Source organism: Carassius carassius, chromosome 29, assembly GCF_963082965.1.
Source record: "Carassius carassius chromosome 29, fCarCar2.1, whole genome shotgun sequence".
Classification (NCBI taxonomy): Eukaryota; Metazoa; Chordata; class Actinopteri; order Cypriniformes; family Cyprinidae; genus Carassius; species Carassius carassius.
In genome coordinates, this window is record NC_081783.1 from 24,009,141 (window position 1) to 24,024,611 (window position 15,471).

At 35.0% G+C, this 15,471-nt stretch overlaps 1 protein-coding gene across 3 annotated transcripts in view; it reads right to left on the reverse strand.

Annotated features, from left to right (window-relative positions):
* aff2 (AF4/FMR2 family, member 2) overlaps positions 1 to 12,706 on the reverse strand; it is a 221,992-nt gene extending 209,286 nt beyond the window's left edge. The window contains exon 1 of one of the 3 annotated variants that reach the window (XM_059516437.1): positions 12,402 to 12,706. In XM_059516437.1, coding sequence (XP_059372420.1) covers positions 12,402 to 12,454 — 53 coding nt within the window. In that variant the 5' untranslated portion in view covers positions 12,455 to 12,706. The remainder of the gene's footprint in view (positions 1 to 12,401) is intronic. The other 2 variants (XM_059516436.1, XM_059516438.1) reach the window with 2 other exon arrangements.
* Between the last annotated feature and the right edge of the window lie 2,765 nt (positions 12,707 to 15,471).

The following is a 15,471-nucleotide window of genomic DNA, read 5'->3' on the forward strand; positions in this document are numbered from 1 at the left end:
CGGAGGAGGAACAGCACGCTGGGAAAAACAGCAACGTGCCATAAATCACTGGAGCCGGGCTCTGTTGCCGTCAGCGATGAATTGATGACGTTTTCCTCTGCCATCTAGATCATTCCTCTGTTGACTTCTGAAGCCCTGGCTTCCTGTCTGCTGCTTTACAGGCCATTTTAGCATGAAGTCCCCGCGGTGCTTCTGTAACTAAAAGGTTTGATTTTCCAGGCAACGGGAGGACGTGAAAAGCCTGCAGGGTTCACGCGACTGCAGAAACACTCAGGGAATTATCTGAACATGTCAAAGAGTTAATCCAGGCATAATGTTAACTCATTCAGTTAAACAAACTAGTTGTTAGAGAATAAATGCCCAAGTAATCACTGAGGCAAATTATTAGCTTCAAAGCCACTTTTACTTCACTGAGGCAATAATTATTACCACTGCTCATGCTTAACATTAAAGATTTAAATAAATATAAAAAATTAACTGCATAATTCGATAGGTCATGCACTGTTATACACCAATTCTAAAAGTTTTGCAATAAAAAAATGTATATATATATATATATACAGTACAGACCAAGAATTTGGAAACATTACTATTTTTAATGTTTTTGAAAGAAGTTTATTCTGCTCATCAAGCCTGCATTTATTAGATCAAAAATACAGAAAAAACAGTAATATTGTGAAATATTATTACAACTTAAAATAATAGTTTTCTATTTTAATATACTTTAAAAAAAATAATTTATTCCTGTGATGCAAAGCTGAATTTTCAGCATCATTACTCCAGCCTTCAGTCACATGTAACATCAGTCTATCACATGATCATTTAGAAATCATTCTAATATTCTGATTTATTATGAGTGTTGGATACAGTTCTGCTGTCTAATATATTTGATGAATAAAAGGTTAAAAAGAACTGCATTTATTCAAAATAAAAAAAAATTCTAATAATATATTTTCTTTACTATCAATTTTTATCAATTTAACACATCCTTGCTGAACAAAAGTATTGATTTTATTTAAAAAAAAAGAAAGAAAAAAATTACTGACCCCAAATTACTGACCAGTAGTGTATATTGTTATTACAAAATATTTATATTTTAAAAACATAGCTTCTTTTTTTTTCTTTTTATTCATCAAAGTATCCTAAAAAAGTATCACATGTTCTGAAAAAATATTAAGCAGCAGAACTGTTTCCAACTTTGATAATGAATCATCATATTAGAATGATTTCTAAAGGATCATGTGATAATGATCCTAAAAATTCAGCTTTGCATCACAGAAATAAATGATAATTTAAAGTATAATAAATTTAAAAACAATTATTTTAAATTGTAATAATATATCACAATATTACATTTTTTTCTGTATTTTTGATCAAATAAATGCAGGTTTGATGAGCAGAAGAAACTTCTTTCAAAAACATTTAAAATAGTAATGTTTCCAAACTTTTGGTCTGTACTGTGTATACATATATATATATATATATAACAAGCATTTAAAATGGTAGTGAATTTAGATTTACAAACATAATTATTATCTATTAATAATAATTTATATTTAAAGTAATATTTTTACCTTATATATATTTAAACTAAATGTAAAGTTACAAACATACATATACATATACATACATACATACATACATACATATATAACACAGTTTATTTATATATATATATATATATATATATATATATATATATATATTTTTTTTTTTTTTTTTTTTTTTTTTTTTTTTTTTAAACCTATTGTTATTGATGCTACCAAAACTATTTTAAATCATGATCCCATCATTATCCCATCAGTCAATCAATCAAAATAACTGATCCACCCTTCCACATGGAGAAAATACATGGAGATAATGAAGACAAATGTAACAAATGAAGGGGGGGATGATTCATGTAAAACTGTGTTTTTCACCAAGACAAGTGTTACAGCAAACACATTCCTTGAGAAATGAGGATTTCAGAAAAAAAAAAAAAAAACCTTCTGCAGGAATAGCACCACCTGCTTTGATTGAATGATTCATGCCGTGAAGGCTTCTGAGGTGTGAGGAAAACACTTCTATTATGGTTGTTATCATGCAGCAGTCGACCATAACTCAGCTCCACACAACAACCAGGGTGTCAGCACGTCAAACCTGTTCATTGCTGTTTATTTATGCATGAATATGCATGCAGTATTACGGCAGCATCTGACACTGTCCTACCTGAGAATAAAACTGCCTGGCACTCAAAGCCGTCACACAGACACAGAGGAACATTATGTTTGAAGCTTTTGATGGAATAATACAGCGTTCTATAAACATTTTTTTTTGTATAAGACGTACTGTCTAATCTAAGCGGACTGAAGTAATAGAGATATTTTGCTACATTCACAGTGATATGAATAAGTGTGATGTGAAAGATTTTTGTAAAAGAGAACGACAGATAGATGCAATCAGTAACGTACAACAAAGGCTGTGAAGCACTTTGAAGAGTGATTGTTGGGGCGACACACTGTTTTTATTATTATTTACTTTTTTAATGACTGAAAGGTAAAAAAAAAGACAATAAAATATGCTTCTGAATTATTTTATTAGGTCGTTTTAATAAAATATTAATAAAATTATTATTATTATTATTATTATTATTTGGACAAAATAACATTTAACAAAGTAATTATAATTGTCAATATTATTAGAAGACATATAACATTATAATTTAAAACACAATTAATAATAATAAATAGCAATAAAAAACAACAACTATTATTATTAATATTATTAATGTTAGAAAATTCTATTGTTTTAGATAATAAAAGTTAAAATGGCATTTATATATTCCTATATATCTTGTACAACCAGTCAGTCAATCAATCAATTAAATAAATAAATAAATTTGTAAGAAACATTATATTTCTCTACCAAAAAAAAAAATAGACAAACAAACTAATGAACACACAAATAATTAATTAATTAAGCAGATGCCTGTGAATAATAAGGCTTTTAAGGTAGTGAGAAGCATAAATTCAATCAAGTGTCTTTTTTTACTGGTGGAGTCTACCTTCCCTTATAACCTTCAAAGAAAAATGTCCAGCTCAAGCTAGCATCCAATTGTAAATGCACTGCTCCCCAGAACTTTTTCCCCTCCGGTGAGATCAGTCTCCATGCATCTGTGGCCCTTTTGTTACTCACGGATCTTAACAGCTCTATGAGTTTCTCACAGGGAGATAGTCTTCCATTTAAAGCATTTTGGCTTCAATTCATTTTCTTATCTCAGCTTTTCTCTCCTCCTCTGATAAAGATGTGTGTTCTTTTCCGATCTTTATCAAACAATAAAAGCCAGGGGGACTTTCAGAGCACTGGAGCAGCTAGAATGACAACACTCTTAGTAGTTTTTCAGCCACTTTTAGTTCTATGTGAATGAGCCACGTTTAATGGGACAAATTAGCATGTGCTGTGAAAGGCGGACAGTTGGATGTGAATGACGGAGCTCTGGGTGATTGTGATATTTGGCAGGCATGTCTGCTCTTTAGCGCTTCTGCAGCTCCCAATAAACAAGGTGAGATTTCATTTTTACACGCTGAAGCCAAACGCCGGCCCAGTTTGCTCAGTCCTGACGCTTCAGAATGTGAACGTCAACACACAGTCATATCTGGACACAAACACACACATACTCACGCCTCTCACAGAGACATCATGGCCGGCCAACCAATCCAACCAACCAATCAATCAATCAACCAATCCAACCAATCAATCAACCAATCAATCAATCAATCAATCAATCAATCAATCAATCAATCAATCAATAAATCAATAAATCAATACATCAATAAATCAATAAATCAATCAAACAATCAATCAGTCAATCAACCAACCCAATCAACCCAATCAACCAATCAACCAACCAACCAATCAATCAATCAATCAGTCAACCCAACCAACAAACAAACCAACCAACTCAACCAACCATCCACAACCAGCCATAGTCATTTCACCCTGCAGCCAAGGCTGGTCACCCACTGAAGCTAAGCTGGGTTGAGTCTGGTCAGTACCTGGATGGGAGACCACCTGGGAAAACTAGGAAGCTGTTGGAAGCGGTGTTAGTGAGTCCAGCAGGGGGTGCTCACCCTGTGGTCTGTGTGGGTCCTAACGCCCCAGTGTAGTGATGGGGACGCTATACTGTCAAAAAGCAATGTCTTTCGGATGAGACGTTAAACCGAGGTCCTAACTCTCTGTGGTCATACAAAATCCCATAGCACTTCTTTTAAAAGAGTAGGGGTGTAACCACGGTGGCCCTTGCCAAATTGCCCCCCTGGCCTATGTCAATCATGGCCTCCTAATAATCCCCAACCACTTGACTGGCTCTATGACTCTCTCTCCTCTCTACCTGTAGCTGGTGTGTGGTGAGCGCACTGGCGCCGTTGTCCTGTGAGTGCCGTCACATCATCCAAGTAGATGCGGCACAGTGGTGGTGGTTTAGGAGAGACCCCCGCCCCAACATGATTGTAAAGCACTTTAGTTGTACATCAACACAAAATAAAGTGCTATAGAAATGCATCATTCATTCATTCATCCAATCAATCAATCACAATCGATAAATCAAACAGTCATTTCTTATTTTGTAATTATTTATAAGTAAATAAACATCACTTTTAGATTGGCATCTTTCAAAAGAAAAAAAAATGTTTTATTCTATTATAGTTTTTGATAACATTTTCAATTAGATTTTATTAAATAAATATAAATACATTTTTATTTATTTATTTATTTATTTATTTAAAATGTCGGTATAGTTTTGATTCATTTTTATTTCCGTTTTCACTTTACTTATGTTAGTACATCAAGCTAAACTAAATTAAAAAGAGAAATGCTGCCTTTGAAAATAGTAGTAAAATGAGTTTCAGTTTTTATATTTCTTATTTTATTTCAGTTAATAAATATATTTTATATAAAAAAAAAATGTATTCATTATTTTTATGTTGTTTTAAAAAAGGTCTGTGTAGTTATTATTTATTTATTTATTTATTTATTTATTTTTGTTTAGTTATGTTAGAACATTATTAGTTATGTTAGTAGATTTTAATCATTCATTCATTCATTGTGTGTTTTGTTTCTTTGTAACAGTTTTGTAATGGTTTTAGTTTTAACTATAACACATTTATATCCAAATTGCACAATTTGCATTTGCTGTAAACTGAACATTTTGTCACTATCCATCCACTCTGCATTGTCTGAAAACCATTTCACTTTCTTCCCTATAACACAAAAATACTTATAATCAAAATGTCAAAGTTGATATTTTCCATACAATAAAATTGCATGCTCATAATTGCTGTCAGCAAATTCAGTGGCAAAAATATATATATAAATATAATATATACATTTACAATAAAAAAAAAAAAAGTTGGAGCATGTAATAGGAGACAGAAGTTGGACGCCTAGCTCATATCAAATAAAGCAAGGAAACAGATATGTAAAAAAAAATCAGATTTTTGTGTATATGGTACTGTGCATGAATACTTTCTAAATAATATTCAACCATCCTTGTCACAGAGCTTTGGCAAAATGCCCACACATAAAACAATGCTCCAAGAATAGATGCGACTGTAAAATCACATATAAAGTTCAATATTTGGCACATACAGTAACTCATATACAGTACGTCATATTTAAGGGGAGTCGTGGCCTAATGGTTAGAGAGTCTGACCCCCAATCGAAAGGTTGTGAGTTCGAGTCCCGGGCCGGCAGGAATTGTGGGTGGGAGTGCATGTACAGTTCTCTCCACACCTTCAATAGCATGACTTAGGTGCCCTTGAGCAAGGCATCGAACCCCCAACTGCTCCCCGGGCGCCGCAGCATAAATGGCTGCCCACTGCTCCGGGTGTGTGCTCACAGTGTGTGTGTGTGTGTTCACTGCTCTGTGTGTGTGCATTTCGGATGGGTTAAATGCAGAGCACAAATTCTGAGTATGGGTCACCATACTTGGCTGAATGTCACTTCACTTTCACTTTCACATATACGGCTCCCAATGCTGCTCGACTGTCAGGAATTCAGCTTTGTTTCCTCCCAATATGCATGAACTCAAGCAATAAACAACACACGTGTCTCTCACTCTCTAAAACGACAACCATCGGAATATTGTTCAATCGATACATTCATTAATATTAGGGCTATTTTCTAATTTTCTCTTTTTTAATAAGCAATTTTCTTCTGCTTCCACCAAGCTAACAGCAAAAGGTCAGTCTAAAAGACAGACTGATTCATCTCTCAGAAAGAAATGAGATTGAAAAAAGCGCTCTAACAGATGCTTGCATGGCTGTATTGAATCATCATATTTGTCATAGAGTGCTTTCAGTGGAAGCAGTGACCTTTGAGGTAGTGGAGTAAATTGCTTCGTGGCATAAAGGTAAGCTGGAAGCTTGAAGCATGAAGCTTGATTAACCTGAAGATCTTTAGACGGAATCCAGCCAATCAGACGGCAACAGAAGTCTGCCGACAAATGAGAAAGGCATTCATTATGGATCTGCTGTCAGAGTTTCATTGCATACCTGGGCTATCAGTTTGCTTGATTCATTTGATGTGAGCAGAGCAACTTTGATGTCTCTTATTAAATCGTGTCTTGTCCAACATCCATGACCAGCAGCACATTTCTGTTACAGCTTTGATGGCATATGACAAAATAGCACATAAGGACAACTGTTTAAAAGTTTATTTTATTTTATTTATTTATAATTTATTTATTTTTGTCAATAAATTAATACTTTTAATCAGCAAGCACATATTAAATTGATAAAAATTGGCAGTAAAAACTAATTAAAATGTTAAGATAAAATTTCTTTCTTTATTTATTTATGTTTTAATAAATGCTGTTCTGAATTCATCAGTCAATCACAAAAAAAAAAAAAAAAATCACAGTTTCCACCAAAATATATTTATCAGCACAGTTTTTCATGCTGATAATAATCAGAAATGTTTCTTGAGCAGCAAATCTGCATATAAGAATTCTTGTCACATGATTTCTGAAGGATCATGTGACCCTGAAGACTGGAGTAATGATGTTGAAAATGATCACAGGAATAAATAAAATTTTGCAATACGTTAACATTAAGTTATTTTTAAATTGTAATAAACAGAACCTTTTAAATATCTAAAAACATGTATGATTTGTATGAATTAAATTATAATTTTTTAAAATACCAAATCCATCACTCAAAATTGCACCACTCACACATTTACCAGCAACTCTTTAAATTGTTACAATAATCAACCACTGTTTATGTAACCTTGCTTTGTTCATCAACGACTACATTAATCTTTGGCACACAGCCTTGGCCAAAATCAGATTCCGTTCATGTTTTGTTTGCTTTTTTATGCACCTTTGATATTTGAGTCAAAACAGTCTTGTCACGTACACTGATGCTGTCTAAACGAAACGGTCAAGGCTAATTGAAGCAGATATTTAAGCATTTGAATTCACGGGGCCATTAGCACAGCCCTAACTGGGTCTATTGTAATTAGTGCTCAGCTAATAACTTCTCCAGAGCCGGACAGCCGTCCAGAGACATGGCTGAGAGACCTCAAGAAGAGCCGTGCAGGACGAGTTTCCTCTTTCAACATCGCTCCCCGAGCCATTTCAACTGTTCTGTGTTACGCTGATGGCATTGAGATGCAGGATCACTGTGAATCAAGGTAAATAAGCACCTGCTGGTTCATCTGTGAAGTCAGTTTAGTTAGAAAACATTCGCAGCCTTCATCTCCTTTGAATGAATTTATTGAGCTGAAAGTCATATTTGTGTCCATAGATCTTTAGCTATTGAACTACTCAAATCTGCAGTTCTACTGACCGCCGTCTCTTGAGAGGAACTTGTTAATTGCGTGCCGAACCCGAGGGCAGAAGGGTCTCTCCCATACAACCTGACTGGTGTGCCAACCTTTACCATGCCACGGCATTTGGCTTTCTTTTTGCAGGTGGCAAAATGATGAGACCGCGGGCGCTGTGCTTGGCAGCCGGCTCTCACAAACAGCATGCCAACTGCCGAGCCTCTTCGCTTGTGCGGCCGCCGCAGAGATGTGCCGGGCACAGCCTGGCTTGGCTGCCTTTTCAAGCCAGGCACAAATGAGATTGGCACGGAGCGCGGCTCCTCGAGCGAGCCGTGTGATATATAGTCCCCAGCTGTGGTCAAGGTGGAAGTGGGGAGGGCGAGGGAAGCTGGGAAATGTGGAAGATCTGTGCCACGACCACGGAGCATGTTCAATCCCTGTGACTAAACAGCATGGAACCAAAGAGAAACAGCACACAATGTGATACAAAGTGGACACGACACACACACACACACACACAATAAGCCAAGAGAAAGTGTTGTTTCACAGCGTAACAGAACATTTTGTTTGTCACACTCTACGTGCCCTACTTTCTGAACTTCACTAAATAAATGAGAGAACTTGGTTTGGCAATATGCATTTTCTTTTTGTTTGCTACCATTTATTTTCTCATAGTTTGTATTGTATTTCACTACTTTTGAGCATTTAGCCAACATTTAGAAAGGGTTCGTTGCATCATTCAGTGTAAATTGAAACTTAAATAGTATGTTGGAATCTCACATGTCTACAAAACATTGTATAATTCAGCTAAGTAAAACTGTCAGATTTTTTTTTTTTTCCGTTGTTTATCTTGGTATTAATTTATATATCAATATTTCTGCTTAGAGTTTGTTATGAAACCCTAATATTATTTACTCAATTTCTGTAATTGTTCTGCTTGGAGACCCCTTTCAGACTGTGTTTTGTAGTTTCAGTCTTATGTGCGACTTTATTTATTTAATAAATTATTTAATTATTGTAATTCATTATTATTATTATTATTATTGTTTATTTGCACTATATTGAATGCCATTGTGTCATATAAATATTGTGCTGTTTGTTCACACTGACATTTTTTTTTCAATAAGTAGTGCATTTAAGATGATGCATAAAATTGATACAACAGGCTACATAGTGTATAGTAAAAGTGCAGTGTATGTAGACTGATGTAGCCAAAGTAATATTCACATGGTTGCTGACTGGTCTTCTTTATTCAATATATTTGCATTCTAAATTGTGATTGGTCTCATCTTACTTGTATATACTTACACAGCAAATACTTTGTTGTGCATGTTTATTTACATGCAAAATAAGTTGTGACAATGACAAAGCAGCTATTATGTGAAATTGTATTTATGTGAAAAATGTATTTATGCATGCATAATCAAAGTCTACAACCTACATAAAACAACAACAAAAAACTATAAATAAATAAATAAAAAATCATAATTTTGCTTCAATCTGTAAAGGAAATTAGAATCTAGTTTAAGATTCAGCTCAAATGAAAATAAACACTGTTCAATGTGCATAGCTGGTAAAAATTGCATACGTACATACATAAATACTTTACATATATATATATATATATATATGTCTGTCTGTGTGTGTGTGTGTGTGTGTGTGTGTGTGTGTGTGTGTGTGTGTGTGTGTGTGTGCGCGTGGTTTTCTGTATATTTATACTAACAATGCAAAAGTACTGCCTTTCTATATACAAAACAAATGCACAAATGAGTCCGAAATTTGTCCGAAACTTCTCATTCGTCTTTGCACATTTTAACACCAGGATATAAAAATGAGTTATTGGGACAGGAATCCCTGCTGAGAAAGGGCAAGTAACAGGAAAAAAGGCACAACTGAGTCACTGAATAATCCCTCCTGGTCCTGCTCTCAGGGCGGCCATAAAACCCCGCCAAATGAAAAGAAAGTCACAATAAATGGCTGCAGCTAATTACGAGGTCTTCTATTACCACTAAAGGCGCAAACCTATAAAATATAGGCATATAAATTTGAATTAACCATAGTTCCGGTTCTCTAATCCAAATGCATTGGTTATGGCAAATACTTAACTCACACTCTCATAATATAAAAATGATTTAGCAAACGAAAAGCTGCACCACACACAGAGCAATTACTTTCGCAAAATAATCGAAAAACACACTTCAAAGCCATTTGACTCTGTTAAAGTGAAGAGCCAACATAATTGTGGCAGCCATTCATGTCATGGCTGTGTCAGCACGGAAAAGCATGTCCCAGTCCCCAGCGCCTCAGTGCCTCCCGTGCTTAACCTTTGTCTACAAATAAGGCACTGCTCTCCATTGAGCTCATTTTGCACCTCACTGAATTTTGCACCACCTAATCTGACTTGATTAAATCCAACTCATGTCGAAAGCCCAGACCAACATACGGGAGATCATATTCAAATCAATATGATTGCTGAGTACAGCCCCGGGCCATCAGATAAGCATGGCAAGTATTAAACACAAAGACAATGAATTATGAGTGCATTATTATTGTGCGCTTGCTTCTGAAACATTGATTTATCACTACACAGCACAGAACCATCATTCATCTAAGTATTTAGCCGAATCTACATTTCAAATGCTTTTTTTTGGGAGGTCGACGGGATAGTGGTAAAAATAGCAATACTGCCTTTAAAGCCCAGACCAAGCAAACTTAGCACACAAAAATGGCTTTTTAAATACCCTCATAAATATTCACAGACTTAATGGGTAGCTCAGGGTTATGAATGTGGCAACAACAGACAAAATTGCCACCACCGCAGAAGTAATAAGCAACTAAGCCGGTAGCTATTCCTGAGAGAGAATAGTTTTAATATCAGCACAGCGCATAGAAAAATAACCTTTAACCTTAAGTTTCGCTATGTATGCTTGTAGTGACTATATGGAAAATAAAGACAACATGTTTTTCAGACAACAGACGGTTTAAGTCAACAAGCCAATGTGCCATCACTGAAGGGGATTCAAAAAAGGATTCATATTTTATACAGCAAGTCGCTAGACAGAATACTGACATATTATAACACTTGAGAGTCAGTCTGATTTGGAGGATCATATTCTCATTTAAAATTTTCAAGAGAGAGATGTAACCAAAATGTCAAGCACTATTAAATAAATACATTTATAAGGTTCCTATAAATTAGTTGCAAAATCATACACTTAAACAGCACGCCACTTAAAACCGTATTCTACAAATCATATTTCTGCTTATAATAGCTCAACGGTGTTCTGTCATGTGCAGGACGGTGAGGATAAAAACAAAAGAAAGAGGATAAAAGGTTTTCAAAATGTGCAACTAAGACTCAGCTCGACAAAGGAAAAAGACGCGTGTCATCCAGGACAATAGCAACCAAACCAACAACATTTGTCAATATATGAAAAATGATAAATGCTCGAATATTTGGGGACGCTTCACTGTTATTGTTCATTTTCTCTGCTGTATTGCTTTTGTATGGACTCATATCTGCACTCCGTGGGTTCCTGGGCTCTGCCACATGGTGGGGATGTGGAGAGTGTTAAAAACCAGCAAATATTTAAGGCAGAGAATTATGCTGAAATCATATTGTAGTGGAGGATAAAAGTACATAAAAATATAAACAGCATATAACCCTGACCAGCAGGGGGCGCAATAGCTGAATGCCCTCATTAACAATGATGATTAACTAAGCTAAATTAATAAGAAATACTTATGTTTGCATGGATAAAGATAAACAAATCTAACAGGCAATTAGTAGAGGTTTATAACAAAACTTACACTCGTGCACTTAAAAATGCATAGGCTATTCAAAATTAATAATTTTATAAGGGATTGCTTTATAAATGTAAACATCTCCACAATACATAACTGTGCATTTAATAAACAGCAGCACTTAAGCCACTAATCAACTGAATTTCAGATGATGAGTCACAATATGTTTGACTAATATGTAATTACATGTTAATTATGTTATTTATATTACTCATTACTTACAATGTAATGCCCAAACATGAAATATAATATAAAGTGTGACTAGCTGACTCATTTAGGACTTTTGATTCATAATAATCGAATCAAACAATAATCTGTGATCAGATAAATGCAGTTTAAAGTAACAGGAAGAAGTGTCACAAGATGTTCTTTGTTTATTTTATGTAGTTTCAACCTATAATTGAATTGATCAACACGCAATTAATCAAAACAGCGATACTGTAATTAAAGCTGTCCCAATCATAATTTACAAATGCATGTATATAAACAGAAGAGCAGTCCCATCACCGGAGACAGCAGAAGTCAGCACTACGAACCCTAGCGAGCTGCCTACCAAGACAGCATTTCTGGACATCATCGGCGCTTTGCGAATGCGCGTTCGGAACGCGTCTACGATGCCCAAAAACGCAGTTTAGGTAGGTTGCTCACTGGGGTTTGAGACACGGCCGTTATCATGCGTCATGATGGGTTTCACTCGTATTTCGGAATGTGACCACGTCAGATCGGAGCGCATGACAAAGACATTTCATTCAGTAAAATCAACGCATATAAACACATGAAGCCCGCAGACGTACCACTGTTGCTCCAGCTCCCAGTCCCTGAAGAAGTCAAACTCGAATAGGTCCATGGTCGGTGTGTTTCAGTGAGGTGCCGGTGGCCGCATATGCAGGAACGGTGTCTGTCTACCTCACTGACGCGCGGAGCAGCTCGCACTGCCGCTGCCTCTCCGCTCAGCGACACGCAGCCCTGCGGAAGGCGGAGTCAGGGCTCGCTGGAGGCGGTCACTCATTCTGAAAGGACCGGCGCAGCACTCTGAACCAGAGCAGCTCCACCTGTGTCCAGCACACACCACCTGTGAACACTCAGTCGAGAGGCTTTAATAATGCAGTTTAAACCCAGTCAATAATAATAATAATAATAATAATAATAATAATTATTATTATTATTATTATTATTGTTATTAAAAAATAACATTAAAAATATATAGAAAATTATTATTAATATTTAGCTAGTCAAAACATAACTGACGTTTTTTTTTTTTTCATCAATTCTCGTGTTGTCCAGTACTTATAAAATACATGCTTGTTCTGAGCCAGGTGTATTCTTTGGTCTTAATACAAAAAAATAAAATTTAAATTATGGGCCTGTGTGTAATGTAAAATTAAGTATTAATACCGACACAATTAAATAAGTAGGCTACTATGTATAAAACATTGTTACCATTGTATTAATAAATAATGTTGAAATAAACATTTCAGAAAACAAACAAACAAATATACATAAAAGTGCATATAAATAAATAAATATGCATTGCTTTGACTTTCCTATTAAAAAAAATGTAATAACCTTTTATTATTTTATGTTTACAAGTAAAAATATAAAAAAATAACCAATTATTTAAAAATGGCTGAATTATTCAACCTAATTAACTAATTTAGAGTGTACAGATGTCTTAAAAGTGAAGGAGTCAGGCCCAGGCCCACATTAATGTTGTCTGAATAATTTATATGTGCTTTTTTAATTTTATTTTTTTTATTCTTAATATGCAAAATTATACAGTAATGTGACACTAATAATAATAATAATAATTATTATTATTATTATTATTACGATCATCATCATTATCATCATCATGCATTTAACAATACTATTAAGTAAATTGTATACATTATTAGTATTATGATATTATATTAATTATCATAATATAATTATATTAATATTATATAAACATATTAATGAGTTAAAATTTAGTTTAATTTATAATTAATTAACTTCCATTGCCAACCTAAAGTTTATCTAAACAAATTATCCAGCATAACGGTCTTATTTTATGTATATAAAGTTATATAACGGTATAAAGGTATATAAAGTTCACAGTTGTATGAGAAATAACCAATAACCAACCAGATTATAAAAGTGTTTTCTTGTATCAGTGTAATGTCAAATCAGCATTTTATTCAAACACTGATGACTGTTGATTGTTGAACTTCCAACAAATCAAGTTTATTGTAGCTGTAACTAGAGAACTGGAGTTGCAGCAGTAAGCATGTGCACCTCTGAAGGCAGCAGGATAAGAGAAATGTGAGCCCAGCCGCTTTGCAAATATATTCATATTCCCGATAACCCTACAGAAACATTACACAGAAGAATACGCTGACAGAAATATGCCTCTTTGCATCATTCCTCCAAACGAAAGTTCAGCTGAAGTAATAAAGCACATGTTTTCCCAAAAACAAGCCACGAGACAGACCCACATATGTTTGTTGTTGACATTGTGATGATTTGGGGAGAGCCATATGGTGATCATGCTCCATGCGGCACATCGCCACAACAAATTTCACTTTTTGCATACTTTGCCCGGGGATGCCCTCTCGAAATTCATCGCAGAGCCTTCGAACTGATATTAATCTTACCTTGAAATAACACAGTGGGAGAGGAGAAATACATTTCTGAGGCAGAATGGCTTTCCAGGTGTTATACGAATGAATGCTTTGCTGATGGATTTCACAATGGTCAGGCAGCACAGAGAAGATGCAACTGTGTCTAACAATAGCTCACACTGATACAGTAGAGTTTATGCCCCTACCATCCGCTCTTTACTAGCAGTGCCATAAAAGTGGAAAAGATGAGTCAGGCTGGCTCTCCCCTTTGCTCATATTTATTTTGTGTCAAAAAGCTGAGTAAACCTGATGGTGAATTGAGCCTCTATTTTTGTCAATAATTTACTTCAATAAATTCCAACAAGCTATTGAAAATCCCTTTATGGGTCATCTCTCCTGAACTCAATAACATTTTCATATTAACCTGCATATAAGAGATCCTCAGAGTAACGACTCTGAAGCTTATCGTAGCAGAACAAGAAGTGCAATAGGGCAGTTTGAGAGGCTATTTCAGGATCTAGGCTAGTGTGTGAGCGAACAGGTTGAAGCTTTTCAGGTGAAATGGTGCTTTTGAGCAAGAACAGATTACGGGTCTGAGAAGCCCCGGGGTATTGGCTCTCTTTGGAGGCTCACTCGTCACAATTGTGAGATGAAATGTAAAAAAAAAAAAAAAAGGACTAAAGTTGATATAAAGCTGCAAAGTTGCAACTACGAGAATAAACACGCTTATATTATTGCTGCAAAAGAAACAACGATGTGCCAGGACTGGTGTACTATATTAAAGCTCCAATAAGGTGTTAAGAGAGCACAGCCAGTGCCGAGAAACAAATCACGTCTCTCATTTCTCTATATCATATATCTGTATTTCTACAAAGCCGATTCCAAAAAAGTTGGGACACTGTACAAATTGTGAATAAAAAAAGAACGCAATGAATTCAATGAATTCAAATTTCCAATATTTTATTCAGAATACAACATAGATGACATATCAAATGTTTAAACTGAAAAAAATTATAATTTTAAGCGAAAAATAAGTTGATTTAAAATTTCATGGCATCAACATATCTCAAAAAAGTTGGGACAAGGCCATGTTTACCACAGTGTGGTATCCCCTCTTCTTTTTATAACAGTCTGCAAACTTCTGGGGACTGAGGAGACGAGTTGCTCAAGTTTAGGAATAGGAATGTTTTCCCATTCTTGTCTAATGCAGGCTTCTAGTTGCTCAGCTGTCTTAGGTCTTCTTTGTCTTCCTCTTTATGATGTG